Genomic DNA, 23,438 nt, shown 5'->3' with positions numbered 1-23,438 from the left:
TGTTTAGTCCTTTCAGATGGAAAACATTTATACATATAAATTATGCGATCCAAAGTGCATTTGAACAGCGGTGAAACACTTTCTGATGTGTTTCATTCGTACGAGCAGACAGAGAAGTTTGGAGCAGAAGAAATAGAAAGAAACCTTGTGTAAATTGTCAGCTTTATGCTAAGCTAAAATGCTGTTTCTAGCTATTTTACATGCATGTTACCAGGCACGATCATATTTTTTTATCAAGAAAATTCACGTTAGATCATTTCTTTTTTTCTAGCAAGACCTTTGATATTTGGGCAAAAAGTTTATTCTTGATAATTTTTGTATTTTCCTGTAAAAATATCTAAATCCTTAAAACAAGATCAGTTTGATTTATCTCGTTTTAGAAACAACACTGCATAAGATATTTAGATTTTTCAGAGAATGTATTTTTAACGTGTATTTTGTCTTACTGTACTGGCAGAGTTTTTATTGTAAAAACAAGTGAAAAAATCTACCACTGCTGAAGTAATCCAAATTATTTAGAATACATTACTGACCTTGAGTAATCTAACGGAATACGTTACAAATTACATTTTACAGCATGTATTCTGTAATCTGTAGTGGAATACATTTCAAAAGTAACCCTCCGAACCCTGGATATTCTGTGTATGAAATATACAATTAAAATCAATAAATATAGCTGCAAGCAGCAACCGCTTAGGGCTTTTAAGTGCATACGAATAATCATGAAATGCAAAAATTAACAGCTGGTTAACAATAGATAAGTACTGTTGTACAAAGTTCCCTGTATGTCATGATAACTGACTGGTATTGTCACAATTTGATGTTTTAGGGCTGAATGCAGGGTGTTTTTTTATTTATTTATTTATTTATTTTATTTTTTATTTTTTTTTGGTTGCCATGATGTAACCGTTATCAGAATGAAAGTCTAGTCATTATGTTGTGTTGCATGAAACTTGGATGTGGGATATTTCTTCTTGATATCTTTGATGTTTGATCAAAATGACATTTCATTGCATGATTATCATAATATTATTTATAAGAAAACAAAATTGGAACAATTCTGTTAGCCTAGCAGGTGCTAGACTGTTACTAGAGATGTCAGAGCAACCGTATTATAAATGATGCTGCAATGCTCTCATTTGCATTACAGGTACTTATAGAAAGAGTACAATGTAGCATGATTAGAACACGTGCCTTTGCAAATGTTTGTTAAACAAGTGTTATCATCATGTAATGCAGAACCTTTGCCTCACTGAGTGATATTTTTTTAATAAAAGTCAAGGTGTAGCACCAAGTTTGTGCCTCTTTCTGGTTTTGGAATGTTTGTGTGACGACAGGCCTCTGCATCTTGGCAAAAGTGGAGCGTAATATTTTATAAAAATGTCCAAGTTGGAAGTCTAACATCATGTGGTGTGCCATTGCACTTTTCCTAGTAGGAAGGTGGAATTATTTTATTTTTATTAATGATCTATTATTATGATATTTATGATAGTTTGGTATGCATGAATAAAAATAAAGTTAATTACAGGGCAGTTTTTTTTTTTAAACTCTAAAAAGTGTGTAAACAGTCAAATATGTCTTATGTGAAAATAGGTGGGGCAAAAAAAAAATGGACATGATCTGATAGGATCTGTGCATTACGCTTTGCAGTGTGAGCAAGTGTCAGGTTACATCTGCACCAAGTGCTTCTTTGTCAAACACTAATTAACCTTTTCCTATGCAGATCTAAAACAAATAATAAACTTGAGAAGACAAGAAACACCTTTGATGATAAATAAATGGGAAATCCATTGAGTGTGTAATGTTGCTTTTGTATGACCATTATTTCTCCATAAAACAATTTAACCATGAACAGAACTTAGCCAATGACATACGTGAAAATATAAAATATTTTAACTCTTGCGTTGTGTTCCACAAACAGTCCTGCATGACAATGCAATATGCAGAATAGTTGTCGTGAACGAGCATGTCTAGCAGAGGTGCCTCTGAATACTACATCCTGTGTATAACCGCCTATACACACTACTAAAAGATTGTTTGTCATTCTATGACCGTGCTCTTTTTAAACATGGATCTTTTAGCATGCACACGATATTTCATCTATTGGTGTAATAAATATTAACCAATATTTGATATAAACCAGGGGTATTCAATCGGGGGCGGAGCCAGGAGCTTTTCACAGGGGTTCCAAGAGGTCCGTTCTCTACATTTCCATCCCAAAAAAGGTCAGGACAATAACTTAAATGGTGTCAGCATACTGTAGCTATGAAATGATGTAAGAAATGCTTAATCAATTTTATGAAATAGTTATTATAAATGTACAAGTTGGCAGTAATATTACTTTGTAAAGAATAAAAATCAAAACAGTCTCTTCAAAATTAGGCAAGGATTATGACATTGTGGCCCCAGAGTCAAAGCCAAAGTAGAGGGGTTTGGGAAATATTCTACCAAAAGATTACAATATTTCAATAAGTTAATCGACCGTGTGCACTTTGATTTGAATATTAAAAGATAAAAATCAACTGTTTTGAAGCTGAATGACAGTAGTCCAGTATTTGTGTTTGAATGTTTTTAGATACCTAAGGGGCATAGCAGGCCTGGTGACAAAACAAAAAAATATACATTATGGGGGTTCAGGGAGTTAGAAACATTGTACCTTATGTTTATGGTATTGGAGCCTTTTAAAAGAATAGTTCACCCAACAATGAAAATTCACTCATCATTTACTCACCCACTCCGTTGGTGCAATCCGCAACTGCTGTGCTCGCAATGATAAACACATCAGTACGGTTTACAAATGTATTAATATTCAGTTCATTTAATGGACTGTTCAGAAAGTCATTCTAGCAAATTTCTTAACTGAATCCACAGAGTGGTCTTCAACATGGTCTGACTCTGTCTTAAAAAAAAAAAAAATAATAATTCATGTTATCATTCCTTTCCTAAGATGTCTAACTTGAAATGAACAGAGATAAGTATGTGCACTTGTGGTACGTGAGACTTAGTTAAGAAACATACTTAAGAGCTATTACAAGCAACAATCACCTGCTCTCATTAAGTGCCGAATTAACGCGGTTTTCTAATTTCTTTTCGAGAGAACCGTCTTTGTCCCGTGTCCCCGCATACAGGGAAGCGGTAATCATGACGAAACCAAGATGAGCCATCGCACTCGCACCCTGGATTTGAAAGCATACATTGCGGCTGATGGCCAAATATTTCGGGGCATAAAAATATAAATAATATGATAAATGTTTCTCAGAGGACTGACGGCATATTCACTGTTCTCTTACAAAGTTATTCATGTTTAATTGTAGGTCAAATTAATATTTATGTGACCTCAGCTGCAAGTTTTAAGTTAAACCATAACTGAGATTTAAATGTTAAATAAGTGTTAATTGACTGAGCATGTTACAAATGAGCTGAATTAAGGTGCATGGAATATTTAACCTTTATGCAATCCCTGCAACAATTTAATGACAGTCTGACAGCGGTGCATAATGGACTTCAAAAGATTTTCTGATTTACAGGGGCTGTGGCAAAATACAGTATGTTAGAATTTCTGTGAAATCAGACATTTACAATATTTTGTCTTGTGGCTCCCTCTGGTGGACAAACAGTAAAACTATCTCCATATTTCTAACTGCTTAAAAATGCAGTTGTAAAAATAGCTATTTCTTCTTTTATAGCACTGCCAAATTGATTAAATTTTGCATGTTACCTCAAAATGTTCTTTTGTGCATGAATATTAAGTTCACAAGATGTGGGTCAATTAGTCATAACAGGCCACATGCAAAAACCTATCGGCTAATATCTTCTGAACGATTTGACATATCAGAATTCTTTTGATAGATTTTGTCAGGAATGTCTAGATAATGTGTATGAAGTTTCATGTAAATCGGGCGAACAGCTTAGGATGAGTTTGAAAAAGTAGGTTTTTCAGTTAAATCAAAATTTTAAGTTTTTTGTGGAAATGGAAATTCATGTAACCAAATGATTTGAAGGCACTGATGGATTCACAGAAATGGATTCACGGCCATTCCCAATACGAGTTGTAAGGTGCTGAAATTTGATTGGTCGTTGGCGACCATTTTTGTTAATTTGTCAAATTTATTTTTTAAGAATGTGTTTGAATGAAGATGTATATTTAATTTGAGTTTTGTCACTCATACGGCTGTGAAGTTATGACAGTTTTGTAGTTATTGCACCCCGTAGGGGCAGAATTGTACTGAACTTTGCTGACATATTCTAAACGTCCTGTTGACTATGTATACCAGGTTTGGTTACATTTGGAGTTTGCATTGAGTAGATATTGATCAATTACACAAATCATGTTAAACCGAAGGAATTGGATCGTTAATATCTTCGGAACAATTTAATGTATCGAAATTATTTTGATACATTTTTGTCAGAGGTGTCTGTAGATGATGTATAACCAATTTTGTGCCGATTGGACTAACGGTCTAGGAGGAGTTTGGAAAAGTAGGTTTTTCAAAAAATTCAAAATGGTGGAAAAAATTATAGACTGAAATGCAATCAGAGATGTTTTATAGGATTTGACTCAAAGATTCAGAGGAATTTGAGAATTTTGATTCTAGCCCTTACGGTTGTGTAGTTATGGCCCAAAACACATTTGCCTTTGTTATAGCGCCACCTTTAGGCCGATCGGGGTGAGAACTTGCGTATGTCTATGTTATATGAGTACTACCATTCCCCAAAGTTTCATGGCTCTAGGCCTTACAGCCCAGTCTGCATGATCAGTTTTAGGGGAGCAGAATAATAATAAATATAGCTGCAAGCAGCAATTATCAGGGATCAAGCCGCTTAGGGCCTTTAAATGCACATGAAATGCAAAAATTAACAACTGGTTAACAATAGGCAAGTACTGTTGTACAAAGCTCCCTGTATGTCATGATAACAGACTGGTATTGTCACAGAATGTGATGTTTTAGAGATTGCAAGAATGCAAGAATTTTATTTTTTGGTTCCCATGATGTAACTGTTATCAGAATGAAAGTCTGGTCATTATGTTGTGTTTAATGCAACATGGATGTGGATATTTCTACTTGAAATCTTCGATGTTTGATCATAAAGGCATTTCATTGCAAGATGGTCATAATATTATATAATATAGTGACAATCATTGGGGGCTAAGAACACATGGACCTTACTCACAGTAGTGCCATATTTGGTTTTTGATGGGATGAAAATGAGAGTGTGAGGGACAAACTAACATTTTCTTCAATGAGTTGTGCTGTTGTTTAAAGTATTTTGGATCATTTTGTGGACAAAACATTGAAAAAAGATTCTTTAAAAAAAAATTATATTAATAAATAAATCACTAGACAACAAACTCCTCAAAGCACATGTTGTGATTATTAGATGTGATCTAAGACCTTTATAGGCCCTAAGAGATTGAATCATTTTCACTTCTATGCACATTTATGTTTATGTTTTATGTACAATGATACATAGTAGCCTAATAAAAGGCATTATTTACCTTCATATATTTTTATTAAACATTTTTTGCCAATGAACAAGGTTCACGACTTAATTTTTGGAACCCAGTAGAACATTGCATAATACTAAAATATTACTGTGGGACCCAGTATGGCAGTATTGTCATCATAAAAAGTGCTAAACACTGACCTCTTTAAAGCACAATAAAATAAATGACAGAAAATAAGCATTAGTTCTCTATCAAAACACTCAATACTATTAAATTAAATAATTCACCTGATAATATTGAATTATTTTTATATGTTTAAAGCATTTTTAATCATTTTATTTTAATAGTATTACATTATTAATTAGAATAAATCTATCTGCCTTTTCAGTTTATTTTAACTGTAACTAAAGTTGCTGATCCACGAGATATCTGCTTCTTTGAGAGTGCAGATGTCACCCAGATAGCACACGTACATCTCAGAGATGTCTGTTTTAGATATTTTCATCTGGAAAGCATCACTGTAGCAAATCCCTTAGTTCCAGGGAATGAGGAAGCGGGAGACAGCGTACTTCATTACAATAATACAATCTTTATTCAACACAAATCTTCTTTTTCCAACGGAACACTCCCAAACATGCACACACACACACACACACACTGCTTGAAGCTTGACTCTCTCTCTCGTCTGCCGCCGTCTCCTCCCCTTTTATCTCCGTGTCAGCTCACTGGGAATACAAACAGGTGTTAGCACAGGTGTAAATCCTTAACTACTCAGCTTTCCTGGACCTCACTCTCCACAGATCAGTGCTCAATCACACCCCCACCTCCACATACCTCCACAGCCCGACTCAGGCCAGGGAACCATCCTGTTAGGTAGCAGCATATGCAGGGTGCGGGTGAAGAATTTTGTCCGTGAGTCGCTGAAATGTCACCAGGGTCCCAAACAAACAGAACGGAAGGGTAACAAATTGGTGTGAGCCAAACGGAGTGGAAAAAGCAGTTTTTCTTGGGACATGGGAATCAAGGGGATCTGCCAATATCCCTTCGTTAAATCCAGTGTCAAATAAAAGCGAGCCGCACCTAACCGATCGAGCAGTTCGTCAAAGCGAGGCATTGGGTACGCGTTGAGTTTAGACACCACGTGAACTTTTCTATAGCCCACACAAAACTGGACCATCCCGTCAGACTTCGGTACCAAAACCACCGGCCCAGTCACTGAGGGACTCCTCGATCACACACATATTGAGCATGGCTGTGAGTTCCTCCCAGACCACTTTTTTCTTGTGTTCCAGTAACCGATAGGAGTGGGAACGTACCACCACTCCTGGAGTTGTCTCAGTGTGGTGTTCTATGAGGTAGATATGAAAACATGTCGGAAAACGTTTTTTGCAACCTGACAACCTCATTGAATTGGGATGGTGAGAGGTGGTCTCCACAGGGAAATGGGGTGGTTTGACGGCCGGTTTTTGATTCCACCTCCGGACAAAACTCCACCCTCTCTGGGACGACTGTCGCCAAAGCCACGGGTACCACCTCTCTCCACGGCTTTAGGAGATTCATGTGGTAAATTTGCCGTGCACTGCCTCTATCTGTTCAGTTTACCTCATAGTCAACTTCCCCAACTCACTGTGTGACCTCAAAAGGACCTTGCCACTTGGTTAACAATTTAGAGCTCGATGTGGGTAATAACATGAGGACCTTATCTCCTTGTGAAAATTCCCATAGCTGAGTGCCCCTTTTATACAGCTGGGACTACCATTTCTGGGTTTGGAGCAAATTCTCCTGTTTGTTGCCCCGATGCGTGGAGTTTTGCTCTCAGGTCCAGAATTCATTGAATTTTGTTCTTACTCTCTGAAGGCCCCTCCTCCCATCTAGGATGCCCCGAGGCTTGCAGCCGTAAAGTAATTAAAAGGGGGAAAACCCCATGGAGGCTTGTGGGACCTCTCATACTGCAAATAACAGGGGTTTTACCCACTTATCCCAATTTCGCGCACTTCGTGTACGAACTTCCGAACCATATTTTTAAGGGTCCGATTAAATTGCTTGACCAGCCCATCCGTCTGAGGATGGTAAACATGGGTGTGGATTGAATAAATCCCCAGTAGTTTGTAAAGTTCATGGAGTGTACATGACATAAACGAGGTGCCCTGATCAGTTAGGATCTCTTTTGGGACCCCATCTTGGGAGAAAATTTTAAAGGGTGCCTCCGCGAGGGAGTCATGTGGCGCCATGCGAGGGTCGGACGTGTGAACGGTGAGCTCTGCGCACTCTGCTAGTTTTTATATTTTTTATGTCATAAAGATCTTGTGAGATTCGATACACTCAGATTCTTGACTGTTCTATGAAGAAAATATGTCAAAGAGTACAAAATCCTCGGGCTCTGGATACATTAAAAGACACATGCTCAAGCTGAAGCCCCTGAGGAGGCCGCAAGCCCGGGACTCAATTTGGACAGTGCGGTGAAAGAGATTCAGCGTCAACTGTTGAGCATGTCGGCAGTGCTGGCGAAGGTCATTGCTGACTTGGAGGATCTTGCTGTAATATGTCGATTGATCACTGCCATGGAGACGAAATTCACTGAGATGGTTACAAGTGTGTTGGTTGAGAAATGGGTTGATTATCTGGAGTCATCAGAGAGGGAATTAGCTGCTAATCTGTTTGCGACCAAGATAGACTTGGAGCGTGTCGGGGAAAAATTGGAAGACTTAGAGAATTGTAGCCGGCGAAACAACGTCCGAATTGTTGGAATTCCTGAAGACGATAAAGTCGAGATATGGTGAAATTTCTGGATGGGAAATTTAAGCTGGAAATCGAGCGAGCACACAGAGTTCCGGCTCGGAGATCCGCTGAGGGAAACAGGCCCTGATCAATTCTGGCCAAATTTCTGAGGTCATCCGATAAAGATCTCATGTTACGTGAGGCGAGGAGTAAAAGGAAGGCTTTCTTGGAAGAACCACAACATTTTCTTGTTCCCAGACTTTGCGAATTCGATGAGAGAAACGTGATTGATTCAAGGAATGCAAGAAACTCTTAAATCAACGGAAGGTCGCTTTAACACTGATGTTCCTGGCCAAATTGAGAATAGATATTAAGGATGGCCGCGAAATATTTACATACCCACAGCAAGCGATGTCCTTCATAAAGTCAATGGAGTAAGTAGGTCATTGTGTGATACTTTCTATGCTGCCGAGTGGGACTGACTCACTGAACATTCAGAAAACTGAGCGCCTACTTTGTTTTTTTTGTGCTGGTTCCGCCTAGCATCTGGAGTTTGTTATGTGGGATAGCATTCCTTCGGGACAGTTTGTGGATGAATCTGCATGTTCTTTGTGCTTACACCTCCTGTTGGTTGGAGTTCGTTCTATGGAATATTTCTTGCAAAACATTGGAGTGATTAGGGCATCTGATGCACTCACGTAACAGCCGAGTGGGCCTGACTCACTGAACATTCACTTGACTGTCCGAGGAAACTGGGAAATTTTTTTGTTTCATTTGTGTTGGTACTGCCTAGCGGCTGGAGTTTTTTTGTGGAGGAACATGCCTTCAGAGCAGTTATGTGGATGAATCTACACATTCTTTGTGCTTATGCCTCCTATTGGCTGGAGTTTGTTTTATAGATTATTTTCTGTTGTGTAATTCTGTCTCTCAAAATTCATATAGAAGCACTGGACTTGAGCAATCCGATGGCAAAGTTGTTGCGGGGGCTCTCATAGGCATACATGGACTGTTTGAGTTTAGAGGGATGGACGCTGGTTGGCGCTGTCATGTGCGGGGTTAATGCGCATGTTTTTCTTTTTTCTGTTTTTTGTTCAGGGGACGTTTGGGGTTTGATTGTTGCACTAATTTTGGAATGTGGTCACTATAATTTTATTTTTGATACACAGTCTATTTTTTCTAATATGTCAAAATGTCAAATGTTAATATGAGTGGATTGTCACTCTCCACGTGGAATGTCAATGGGTTGGGGCACCCCATAAAAAGAAGGAAGGTTATTTATTTTTTTAAACGTAAGAAATATGATATAGTGTTTCTTCAAGAAACACATCTTTACCTGCAGTAAGCTGAAAAATTTGGGAAGATATGGGGTGGACATGTTTACTTTAGTGCTGGCTCAAGTAAGAGCAAGGGAGTTATTATATTGGTAAATAAACATCTACAATTCAAATGTCTCAAACAGAATAAAGATAAATTAGGAAGAGTCATTATTGTGTTAGTTGAAATTCAAGGGCAAAGGTTGATTTTGGCTAATATTTACGCATCTAACGCTGATGATCAGGGCTTTTTTATAGATCTTGAAGGGATGTTGCAAGCCACTGGCACCTCTCATGGTATAATATTGGGAGGAGACTTTAATCTTTTGATGGACTCAGTCCTTGATCATAGTGAAGCAAAAGTGTGTAAGCCCCCTAGAGCAACATTGACGCTTCACAGGATGTGTACAAATCTTGGTCTTACAGATATTTGGAGACTTTTGAACCCATCCGGTAGAGACTATAAATTTTTTTCATCAGTCCATAAGATTTATTCTAGAATAGATTTTCTTTATTATTATTTATAAGTCCCTCATTTCATCTGTTGTTGATTGTTCAATTGGAAACATTTTAGTCTCAGATCACACCCTGGTAAGTTTAGGTGGAGTTTTGGCTATTCAGGGCAGGACAGTCATATTTTGAGTCAGGGGACAAAGCAAGGAAGCTTTTGGCTAGATATATAAAGCAGAGAGATTTTTTTTCTACCATTCTAAATTCATAGATAAATGTAATGAAGCACACCTGCCCACATCGCTCGAAAACCATTTTATTAAGGGGTCAAAATTAACTCTAACTAAATCACACAAATTTGCTGGAAATAAAATACGCAAATACTTAATGCCCTGTTTGGGCCACTGGAAATCACCAGTGCAGTACGCTGGGCAGTACGCTGTCAGAGCCAAAGCTTCAGATTTAGACCAATTGACTCTATATCCTGAAAACTTTGAAAAGGAATGAATAATTCTGTGGAGGCAAGGCATAGATATACTGGGGTCAGAGACAAATAATAAAATATCATCTGCGTAAAGCAAGAGTTTATGCGCCATACCTCCCACAACCACCCCTGGAAAATCATCCTCCTGTCTTATCGCGGTTACCAATGGTTCCAGGGCAAGACAGAACAATAATGGGGAAAGAGGGCAACCCTGCCAGGTGCCCCTATCCAAAGTAAAATAATTTGAAATTAGTCAATTTGTTTGTACCGCCGCTACTGGGTGTCTATAAAGTAACTTAATCCATCCAATAAATGTACGCCCGAACCCATATATTTCCAAAACCTTAAAAAGATAATCCCATTCTACCATATCAAATGCCTTTTCAGCATCAAGTGAGATGGCAGCGACTGGAGATTGCTTATTCGCTACTGACCACATGATATTGATGAGACGCCTAATGTTATCAGAAGAGCTACAGCCCCGAATAAACCCCACCTGATCTATATGTATAAGTGATGTCATAACTTTCATTAATCGATTAGCCAGAATTTTTGACAAAATTTTTACATCTAACTGGATCAGGGAAATTGGATGGTAATTTTTACACTCGCTTGGATCTTTGTCCTTTTTAAGAATCAGACTGATCCGGGCTTGTGTCATGGTTGGCAGAAGCTTTCCATTCTTTAATGATTCAGTATAAACTTCTGACAAAAGTAGAGCCACTTCTGTAGTTCATCAGGCCCCGGAGCCTAGCCTGTAGGTAAGGCCTTAATAACCTCGCCAAACTCCTACAATTTTATCTCAGAATCATGCTCAGTCGTCAGTTTAGGGAGATCTAATGGTTCCACAAAGTTTCTAATATCTTCAAAAGATCAAAGTAGAATTCTTTAAAAACATTATTAATATAAATGGCCGAGGTAAATATTTCACCACCAGCAGAATTCACTGAGGGAATGGTAGAAAAAGACGCTCTCTGCTTTATATATCTAGCCAAAAGTTTTCCTGCTTTGTCCCCCGACTCAAAGTATGACTGTCTTGCCCTGAATAACCAAAACTCCACTTTCCGCGACAAATAGTATTATATCAGTATTTCAATCGAGTCAATTCTCTGAGGCCATCGGATGACAAACGGTGCTTCAGCTCTGCTTCGCCATTTTTAATATTTCCTTCCAGCTCCACGAGTTCTCGTGCTTTGAATTTTTTGATGAATGAGGCATACTGTATGATCCGACCCCTAAGAACCGCCTTAAGTGCCTCCCAAGCCACGCCCACAGTGGATACTGAGGACCAATTGGTCTCCATATAAACACTGATTTCTGCCTTTAGCATTTGTTGGAAATCAGGATTTTGCAAAAGGGACACATTGAGGCGCCAACTATATGATTTCTTTTTCTCCGTATGTGGCACCACCTCTAAACTCACCAGGGCGTGATCTGAGACTAAGATGTTTCCAATTGAGCAATCAACAACAGATGAAATGTGGGACTTGGATATAAAAAAAAATCTATTCTAGAATACATTTTATGGGCTGATGAAAAAAATTTATAGTCCCTACCAGATGGGTTCAAAAGTCTCCAAATATCTGTAAGACCAAGATTTTTACACATCCTGTGAAGTGTCAAAGTTGCTCTAGGGGGCTTACGCACTTTTGCTTCACTGTGATCAAGGACTGAATCCATCAAAAGATTAAAGTCTCCTCCCAATATTATATCATGAGGGGTGCCAGCGGTGTGCAACATCCCTTCAAGATCTATAAAAAAGCCCTGATCATCAGCGTTAGGTGTGTAAATATTAGCCAAAATCAACCTTTGCCCTTGAATTTCAGCTAAAACAATAATGACTCTTCCTAAATTATCTTTAATTTGAGAAATTTGAATTGTAAATGTTTATTTACCAATATAATGACTCCCTTGCTCTTACTTGAACCAACACTAAAGAAAACATGTCCACCCCATATCTTCCCAAATTTTTCAGCTTCCTGCGGGGAAAGATGCATTTCTTGAAGAAACACTATATCATATTTCTTACGTTTAAGAAAAGTAATAACCTTCCTTCTTTTTATGGGGTGCCCCAACCCATTTACCTTCCATGTGGAGAGAGACAATCCACTCATATTAACAACTGACATATTGATATAATAAAAAAAAAAAACTGTGTCAAAAACAAAATTATACAGACCACATTCCCCATTAGTGAAACAATCAAACCCCGAGCTTCCCCCCGAACAAAACATACAGAAAAAAGAAAAACGTGCGCATTAACCCTGCGCACGAGAGCGCCAACTGGCGACAAACCCTCTAAACTCAAAAGGTCCATGAACGCCTACGAGAGCCCCAGCGACAACTTTGCCATCGGATTGCTCAATTTTGCCTCACAAATTTGTGAAACAAAATTACATAACAGAAAATACTTTGTAAAATAACCCCCAGCCAAAAGGAAGAATGAACACAGAACATGTAGATTAATTCACAGAATTGTTTTAAAGGTGTGGTCTTCCACAAAACAAATTTCAGCTGATATAAAACCGTTCAGTTTCACAGATAGACAAACAAATGTTCAGTGAGGAGGTCACGTGACATCATGCAAGGAGCAGACGTGTGAGCGACGAGCTCTGCGCACTTTGCTGAATTTTGGATTATTTTCATGTTATAATCTGGTGAAATTTGAAACACCCAGTTACACATTTGTCCTTTGTTGCAAAACATGGCAAAAAAGTCAAAATCATCGGGCTCTGAAGACATTAAAAGACACTTACGTGTTCAGGATGAAAGCCCCGACAGGCCTACAGACCGGGGACTCGATTTGGATGGCGCGGCGGGAGAGGAGATCCAGCGTCAGTTATCCAACATGTCAGTGATGTTGACGAAGATTCTTGCTGACTTGGAGGATCTCGCTGTAGTAAGTCGATCAATTACGGCGATGGAAATAAAATTCTCTGACTTAGGTACAAGAGTGTCTGATGTTGAAAAATGAATCGATTTTCTGGAATCTTCGGAGAGGGAATTAACCGCTAATCCGCCCGCGACCAAAGATGATTTGGAACATCTCCTTGAAAAGCTTGAAGATCTTGAGAAGAGAAGCCACAGGAATAACGTTCGAATAGTTGGAATTCCTGAGCATGAGGAGGGCAGAGATATGGTGAAATTCCTAGACGAGTTTTTCCCGAGTCTGCTTGACATAACAGGCCACAAGCTGGAAATCGAGCGAGCTCACAGAGTCCCGGCTCGCAGATCTGCTAAGGGAGACAGGCCCCGACCGATTCTGGATTTCTGAGATCATCTGATAAAGATCTGGTGTTGCGCCAGGCGAGGAGCAAAGGGAAGCTTTCTTGGAGGAACCATAATATTTTCTTGTTCCCAGACTTTGCGAGTTCGACGAGAGAAATGCGATCAGTTCAAGGAATGCAAGAAACACTTACATCGGCGAAAGATCTCGTTTGCTCTAATGTTTCTGGCCAAACTGAAAATAGAAACGAAGAACGGTCGCAAAGTATTTACATGCCCCAATCAGGCAATGTCTTCACTCAGTGGGTGAGTAAACCATAGGATGTTTCTCATGTGAGTGGGTCGACTCGCTGTACTTACTCTGGCTTTTGAGGAAGCTGGGCGTCATTTTTGTTTCTTATTGCGTTGGCTCCGCCGAGCGGCTGGAGCTTGTTTTGTGAATAACACTTTCCTTAAAGAAGATTTTGCATTGATGAAAGATTACTTTTGCATTGAAGTTCCCGGACAGATTGAGAGTGGACACTACGGATGACCGCAAAATATCTACATGCTCACACAAAGGATGTCTTTTATAAAGTTGACGGATTGTGTAAGTCATGGTATATTCGTTTATGCGGCCTCCGAGTGAATTGACATTTTTTTCATCAGTCCATAAGATTTATTCTAGAATAGATTTTTTTTAAAATATCCAAATCCCTCATTTCATCTGTTGTTGATTGCTCAATTGGAAACATTTTAGTCTCAGATCACGCCCTGGTGAGTTTAGAGGTGATGCCACATATAGAGAAAAAGAAATCATATAGTTGGCGCCTTAATGTGTCCCTTTTGCAAAATCCTGATTTCCAACAAATGTTAAAGACTGAAATCAATGTTTATATGGAGACCAACTGGTCCTCGGTATCCTCTGTGGGCGTGGCTTGGGAGGCACTTAAGGCGGTTCTTAGGGGTCGGATCATACAGTATGCCTCGTTCATCAAAAAATCCAATACACGAGAACTTGTGGAGTTCGAAGAGAATATTAAAAGTGCAGAGGCAGAGCTGAAGCACCGTATGTCAGCTGATTGAACCAACTGAAATATAGATATAATACTATTTTGTCACAGAAAGTGGAGTTTTGGTTATTCAGGGCAAGACAGTCATACTTTGAGTCAGGTGACAAAGCAGGGAAGCTTTTGGCTAGATATATAAAGCAGAGAGAGTCTCTTTCTATCATTCCCTCAGTGAAATCTGCTGGTGGTGAAATTTTTACCTCAGCCATTGATATTAATAATGCCTTTAAAGATTTCTATCTTGATCTTTATAATTCCACGTCTTCGTCTACTGATGAAGATATTAGAAACATTAGAACTTCCTAAACTGACGATTCAGCAAAAAAACTCTCTTGATTCTGAGATAACCTTGGAGGAGCTTGACGAGGTAATTAAGTCCCTACCTACTGGCAAGGCTCCGGGGCCAGATGGTTTTGCCGCAGAATTTTTTAGATCCTATGCTACAGAACTGGCTCCACTTTTGTTAGAAGTTTATACTGAATCATTAAAGAATGGAAAGCTTCCTCCAACCATGACACAAGCCCGGATCAATCTGATTCTTAAAAAGGACAAAGATCCAAGTGAGTGTAAAAGTTTCCGTCCAATCTCCCTGATCCAACTAGATGTAAAAATATTGTCCAAAATTTTGGCTAACCGATTAAGTAAAGTTATGACACCTCTTATACATATAAATCAGGTGGGGTTTATTCAGGGCCGTAGCTCTTCAGATAACATCAGGTGTCTCATCAATATTATGTGGTCAGTGGCGAATGATCAGTCTCCGGTCGCTGCCATCTCACTTGACGCCGAAAAGGCGTTTGATATGGTAGAATGGGATTATCTTTTTAAGATTTTGGAAATGTAGGGGTTCAGGAATACGTTTATTGGTTGGATTAAGTTACTTTATAAACACCCTGTAGCAGCGGTACAAACAAATGGATTAATTTCAGATTATTTTACTCTGGATAGGGGAACTCGGCAGGGCTGCCCTCTTTCCCCATTATTGTTCTGTCTTGCCCTGGAACCATTAGCAGCTGCGATAAGAAAGGAGGATGATTTTCCAGGGGTGATTGCAGGAGGTGTGGCGCATAAGCTTCTGCTTTACGCAGATGGCATTTTATTATTTGTCTCTGAACCTACTAGATCTATGCCTTGCCTTCACAGAATTATTAATTCCTTTTCCAAGTTCTCAGGATACAAAGTTAATTGGTCTTTTATGTGACCACAGGGGTGTTCTTTGGGGTAAGGTGGGGTTGGTGTTTGGGGAGGGATGTTAATGAGTTTTAAAAGTTAAATGTTGATTCGGTGTGTATATGTTGTGTTTTTCTCTGTTGTGCTTTCTTTTTGAATCAATAAAAAATGTTAATTACAAAAACAAATGTTCAGTGAGCCAGCTGTTGAGTTCAGCGGATGACGTAATCATTCCAGTGTCCTGTAAACGGTACAAGTTACAGCCGCTAGGTGGAGCCAACACAAAAAGAAACAAAACCGACATCCCGGTTCCCCGAATGGTCAAGTCAGTTCACTCGGAGGCCGCATAAAAGTATATACCATGACTTACTCAATCCGTCAACTATATAAAAGACATCCTTTGTGTGAGCATGTAGATATTTTGCGGTCATCCGTAGTGTCCACTCTCAAACTGGCCGGGAACTTCAATGCAAAAGTAATCTTTCATCAATGCAAAATCTTCTTTAAGGAAAGTGTTATTCACAAAACAAGCTCCAGCCGCTCGGCGGAGCCAACGTAATAAGAAACAAAAATGACGCCCAGCTTCCTCAAAAGCCAGAGTAAGTGCAGCGAGTCGACCCACTCACATGAGAAACATCCAATGGTTTACTCACCCATTGAGTGAAGACATTGCCTGATTGGGGCATGTAAATACTTTGCGACCGTTCTTCGTTTCTGTTCTCAGTTTTGGCCAGAAACATTAGAGCAAACGAGATCTTTCGCCGATGTAAGTGTTTCTTGCATTCCTTGAACTGATCGCATTTCTCTCTTATTGAACTCGCAAATTCCGGGAACAAGAAAATATTATGGTTCCTCCAAGAAAGCTTCCCTTTGCTCCTCGCCTGGCGCAACACGAGATCTTTATCGGATAACCTCAGAAATTTGGCCAGAATCGATCAGGGCCTGTCTCCCTCAGCAGATATGTGTGCTGGGACTCTGTGAGCTCGCTTGATTTCAGCTTGTGGCCTGTTATGTCGAGCAGACTCGGGAAGAGCTCATCTAGGAATTTCACCATATCTCTGCCCTCCTCATGCTCAGGAATTCCAACAATTCTGACGTTATTCCTGCGGTTTCTATTCTCAAGATCTTCAAGCTTTTCAAGAATACGTTCCAGATCAACTTTGGTCGCGGGCGGATTAGGTTTCTCAGCATCTGACACTCTTGTGACTAACTCGGAGAATTTAATTTCCATCGCCGTAATCGATCAACGTATTACAGCAAGATCCTCCAAGTCCGCAAGAACCTTCGTCAACATCACCGACATGTTGGACAACTGATGCTGGATCTCCTCTCCCACCGCGCCATCAAAATCGAGTCCCCGGTCTGTAGGTCTGTCAGGGCTTTCATCCTGAACACGTAAGTGTCTTTTAATGTCTCCAGAGCCCGATGATTTTGACTTCTTTGCCATGTTTTACCTCAAAGAGCAAATGTGTAACTGGGTGTATCGAATTTCACCAAATTATAACATGAGAATAATAAAAAATTTAGCAAAGTGCGCAGAGCTCGTCGTTCACACGTCTGCTTCTTGCATGGCATCACGTACCGCAATGGGATTATCTTTTTAAGATTTTGGAAATACAGTTGTGCTCAAAAGTTTGCATACCCTGGCAGAAATTGCGAAATTTTGGCATTGATTTTGAAAATATGACTGATCATGCAAAAAAACTGTCTTTTATTTAAGGATTGTGATCATATGAAGCCATTTATTATCACATAGTTGTTTGGCTCCTTTTTAAATCATAATGGTAACAGAAATCACCCAAATGGCCCTGATCAAAAGTTTACATACCCTTGAATGTTTGGCCTTGTAACAGACACACACAGGTTTAAATGGCAATTAAAGTTTAATTTCCCACACCTGTGGCTTTTTAAATTACAATTAGTGTCTGTATATAAATAGTCAATAAGTTTGTTAGCTCTCACATGGATGCACTGAGCAAGCTAGATACTGAGCCATGGGGAGCAGAAAAGAACTGTCAAAAGACCTGCGTAACAAGGTAATGGAACTTTATAAAGATGGAAAAGAATATAAAAAGATATCCAAAGCCTTGAAAATGCCAGTCAGTACTGTTCAATCACTTATTAAGAAGTGGAAAATTCGGGGATTTCTTGATACCAAGCCAAGGTCAGGTAGACCAAGAAAGATTTCAGCCACCACTGCCAGAAGAATTATTCGGGATACAAAGAAAAACCCACAGGTAACCTCAGGATAAATACAGGCTGCTCTGGAAAAAGATGGTGTGGTTGTTTCAAGGAGCACAATATGACGATACTTGAACAAATATGAGCTGCATGGTCGAGTTGCCAGAAAGAAGCCTTTACTGCACCAGTGCCACAAAAAAGCCCGGTTACAATATGCCCGACAACACCTTGACACGCCTTGCAGCTTCTGGCACACTGTAATTTGGAGTGACGAGACCAAAATAGAGCTTTATGGTCACAACCATAAGCGCTATGTTTGGAGAGGGGTCAACAAGGCCTATAGTGAAAAGAATACCATCCCCACTGTGAAGCATGGTGGTGGCTCACTGATGTTTTGGGGGTGTGTGAGCTCTAAAGGCATGGGGAATCTTGTGAAAATTGATGGCAAGATGAATGCAGCATGTTATCAGAAAATACTGGCAGACAATTTGCATTCTTCTGCACGAAAGCTGTGCATGGGACGCTCTTGGACTTTCCAGCACGACAATGACCCTAAGCACAAGGCCAAGTTGACTCTCCAGTGGTTACAGCAGAAAAAGGTGAAGGTTCTGGAGTGACCATCACATTCTCCTGACCTTAATATCATTGAGCCACTCTGGGGAGATCTCAAATGTGTGGTTCATGCAAGACGACCAAAGACTTTGCGTGACCCGGAGGCATTTTGCCAAGACAAATGGGCAGCCATACCACCTGCAAGAATTTGGGGCCTCATAGACAACTATTATAAAAGACTGCATGCTGTCATTGATGCTAAAGGGGGCAATACACAGTATTAAGAACTAAGGGTATGCAGACCTTTGAACAGGGGTCATTTCATTTTTTTCTTTGTTGCCATGTTTTGTTTTGTGATTATGCCATTCTGTTATAATCTACAGTTGAATATGAATCCCATAAGAAAAAAAAGAAATGTGTTTTGCCTGCTCACTCATGTTTTCTTTAAAAATGGTACATATATTACCAATTCTCCAAGGGTATGCAAACTTTTGAGCACAACTGTATATGTGTTTGGGAATACTTTTATTGGATGGATTAAGTTAATTTATAGACACCCGGTAGCGGCGGTACAAACAAATTGATTAATTTCAGATTATTTTACTCTGGGCAGCGGCACCCGGCAGGGTTGCCCTCTTTCCCCATTATTGTTCTGTCTTGCCCTGGAACCATTAGCAGCCGCGATAAGAAAGGAAGATGAAGTTCTCAGGATACAGAGTCAATTGGCCTAAATCCGAAGCTTTGGCTCTGACAGCATACTGCCCAGTAATGGCTTTTCAGCCAGGTGCTTTCCAGTGGCCCAAACAGGGCATTATATATTTGGGCTTTTTACTCCCAGCAAATTTGTCTGATTTAGTTAGTTAAATTTGACCCCTTAATAAAAAGGTTTTCGAGCGATGTAGGCAGGTGGGCTTCTTTACATTTATCTATGATTGGGAAGGTTAATGTTATTAAAATGAATTGTATTCCAAAATTCAATTACATGCTACAGTCTCTCAAGCATTTTGATAGCATAGCAAAGTCCTTCATTTGGAATGGTAAGCGTACCAGATTACATTTCAAGTTACATAGGCTGATTGACAAAGGTGGGCTAGGCCTACCCAAGTTTTTGTTTTATTATTATGCATTTGGTCTGACATTTGGTTCATTGGTCGCTTCCACCTGAGGGAGCCCCTCCCTAGTTTTGTATTGAACCAGAAGTTCTTGCCCCTACTTTGCCATTGCAAAGCCTTTCTATTAAATTAACTGGAGATGATGTCACACCGCATATGCACGCAGTATGGACAAAAGTGTCCAGATTGTTTAATTTGTACATTTATTTAAATGTTGCCTCGAGCATATGGCTGAACCCAAAGTTACGTATTAATAAGTCCCCTTTCTGCTGGTCAGAGTGGATTGTGGGGGAGGTTAATAAGCTCGGTGACCTATATGAGAGTGGAGTGTTGAAATCTTTTGAAAATGTGTTTCAACATTTCAGGATTCCCAGATCTCAGTTTTTTAGGTATTTACAGCTGAGCCACCTGCTCTGTACTATTTTTGGGAGTAGCATACACTCCCTAAAGCGGCAGATACTCTGTTAGTGGTGATTACTGCTTTTGTATAAGGTCATGAGGCATCAGTGTATTACTCCCTGCTAATTCAGAGTCTGGGGGATGGAGCTTCAACTTCTCTCAAGAGATTATGGGAGAAAGATTTAAACTTAGTATTGGAGGAGGGAGTGTGGGCTAGGATTCTAAAAAATGTCAAGTCTACATCTAGAGATTCAAGGGTGCATCTGATGCAATTTAAGATTTTGCATAGATTCTACTGGACCCCCTCTAGATTGTATAGGCTTGGTCTTACAGACACACCCACCTGCTGGCGGTGCCAATCAGAAGATGGGGACACAATCCATGTTTTTTGGGGATGTGTTAAGATCCAAGAATTTTGGTTGAGGGTTCAGAGATTTATGTGTGACGTATTGGACACTCAATTTTCATTGAGCCCCAGACCCTTCAACCTTGGTGATGGGTCCATTCTAGTGGCCCGACGAGGTCCATGCCAATTCTTTCGAAGGGGACCTCGATCAACAGAATAGAGCACAATGGCGCTTTTGGAGTGGCTGGTGGATTCACCAACTGACAATTGCAACATGCAGCACACTACTTGCATACATCCTCGCGAATGCCCGGACACTAAAAACGGGCCACGAGACTGTTCAGTGTCTTAACTTGCACTAAATGTCCCGCCATCGGATTATAATGAGCCCCCTGGAAGACCATTTCCTGGTGGCTTTTCGGAATTAACAACTGGGTTGTATCTGCTTTTGATCGAGCGTCCTGCGTCACTCGATACAACCTATTTTTAATAATTAAAAATGGGGATAGGAGAGCGCAACACCAGGCTGAAGCTTTTGACCATCAATTACTCTCAAGGTGTGCCTGTGAGACTCGTCTCTTGTCTGCTCCAGAGGGAAATCCCCCATGGGGTTTTCCCAGAGAACTGGAGGGGTGGAGCCCTCACTTTCCTCCGGGTTTCCTTGACGTGGAGCTTACGTTGACAGCTCTGGGAACGCCTCCCCAGCCAGCGCTGCACAAATCCCACACTGAATTACAATCTTGAAGAATCCATCCACACACATTCCCCTTAATAAAGTCTAAGTCACTGGCCAATTCGTACGTAAAATCAGCAGATGGGTGAGGCAGGGTCTAACCGCTGCCTCTATGTTTTTGTCCCTGGAATTGAACAGTAACAGGCACTAAATGGTATTTGTGTATATCTCCATACACACACCACACCTTCACCTGGCGTGCTGTACCCAAAGCCTCACCTTGAACCAAGCTTTGGTGAATCAAAGTCTGATTACAACTCAAATCCACCAAGGCTTGGTATGTACCCCATTGGTGTTCTCCACAGCGCCAGCACACCGGCCCAGACTGTACCTCCACACCTGCAGCCCCAGATTAACCAACCTGACAGGCATCACGGAGCTGTTGGGCGAAGGCAAACAGGTGGCTGAACTCACAGAATGTCAGTTCCCGGAAGCGATGACAGTGCTGTTCAGGGTTACTGCCAACCCGTTGCAGGATGGCTCGTTTCAGGTCTGAGTACTCCAGCAGGCTCACGACAGGTAGAAGATGTGTTGTAAGCTGAGTCTCCCCTGACAACAGCGGCAACAGACGGACCGCCCACTGTGAGCGGGACCACCCCGACCCCCTCCGCGGTATGCTCACAGTTCTATGAAGGCTTCGGGGTCATCCTGTGATCCCATTTTCGTCAGTGTGATCTGAGGCACAGCAGGCATGGTCAGGGTCGCCGCTGGAGTACCCCCTTGTGGCAGCAAGCTCCAGATCACCTGTCAGTCCTCCACCTAGTCTTGCATCAGGGCATGGAACCGTTGTTCCTGTTCCAACCGCAGCTCCAGGAGGGCCTGATGTTGCATCTGGTGGATGCCAGCGAGGGGTTTGACTATCTCGGCCAGCGGCGAGGACTCCATGATGGCGATCTTCCTCGTTCCTGGGTTTCGGCACCACTGTAGCAAATCCCATAGTACCAGGGAATGAGAAAGCGGGAGACGGCGTACTTAGTTACAATAATACAGTCCAGCGGAACACTCCCAAATGCACACACACACTGCTTGAGGCTCGGCTCTCTCTCTCGTCTGCCGCCATCTCCTCCCCTTTTATCTCCATGTCACAGCTCACTGGGAATACAAACAGGTGTTAGCACAGGTGTAAATCCTTAACCACTCAGCTTTCCTGGACCTCACTCTCCACAGATCGGCGCTCGATCACACCCCCGCCTCCACAATCACAATCTAATTAACATCTGCTAAACATCTTAAAAAGATCAGATTTACAAACATTCTAAATCATAAATGTCTCAAAGACATCTGCTTAATGTCTTATTGACATCCGAGACACACTTATTGACATGCATCTTATAGATGTATTGTTGATGAGCAAACAACCTAAAAATATGTCTTCCAGATGTAAACACACACATCAAATAAATGTCTGGGTGGTATACGTGCTATCAGGGCAGCATCTCCTATCTTCACCACAGGTGATAGTAAAGCGGCACAAATAGCAGGATTATTAGTCTCGAACTGACACTGAGGTCTCCAGGCCATCTCTCCATATATCCAACCTGCACTCACACACATAATTAACACAACTCTACTTACAGGCACTTTTCCCACTACATTTAAGCAGGCTCGAGTAACCCCGCTGCTGAAGAAACCCATACTTAACCCCATACAAATAGAACAATACAGACCAGTCTCTCTCATCCCATTCATGGCAAAAACATTTGAAAGGGCAGTTTTCAATCAAATCTCTGCCTATCTCTCACAGAACAAGTTGCTGGATGACAATCAGTCAGGCTTCAAAAGTGGACACTCCACCGAGACTGCCCTGCTGTCTGTCACTGAGTCGCTGAGACAGGCAAAAGCTGAATCCAGATCATCTGTCCTGATTCTGTTGGACCTTTATACAGCCTTTGACACAGTCAACCATCAGATCTTACTCTCCACCCTTTCTTCGCTGGGCATCACAGGAACTGTACTTGACTGGTTTAATTCCTATCTCTCAGGTAGGTCCTTCAAAGTATCCTGGAGAGGTGAGGTATCCAAGCCACATCAGCTACTTACTGGGGTACCTCAGGGATCAGTGCTTGGGCCACTTCTCTTCTCTATATACACAACATCACTGGGACCCATCATTCAGGCACACGGTTTCTCTTACCACTGCTACGCTGATGACACACAGCTCTACTTGTCTTTCCAGCCCAATGACACCACAGTGACTGCTTGAATCTCTGCCTGCCTGGCAGACATCTCGGCCTGGATGAAGGAACACCACCTGCAACTC

The 23,438-nt window shown here is 40.8% G+C and overlaps 1 protein-coding gene across 1 annotated transcript in view; it reads left to right on the top strand.

Moving 5' to 3' along the window:
• The window catches only part of LOC127425977 (SAP domain-containing ribonucleoprotein-like), an 89,939-nt gene extending 66,917 nt beyond the window's left edge, over nt 1-23,022 (top strand). Inside the window, exon 12 of the mRNA XM_051672374.1 lies at nt 22,923-23,022. Within this exon, the coding sequence (XP_051528334.1) occupies nt 22,923-23,007 (85 nt within the window). The 3' untranslated portion in view covers nt 23,008-23,022. The remainder of the gene's footprint in view (nt 1-22,922) is intronic.
• Nucleotides 23,023-23,438: the final 416 nt, after the last annotated feature.

The sequence above is a fragment of the Myxocyprinus asiaticus genome, chromosome 35 (assembly GCF_019703515.2).
Source record: "Myxocyprinus asiaticus isolate MX2 ecotype Aquarium Trade chromosome 35, UBuf_Myxa_2, whole genome shotgun sequence".
Taxonomy (NCBI): domain Eukaryota; kingdom Metazoa; phylum Chordata; class Actinopteri; order Cypriniformes; family Catostomidae; genus Myxocyprinus; species Myxocyprinus asiaticus.
This window is presented reverse-complemented; position numbering and strand designations above follow the sequence as displayed.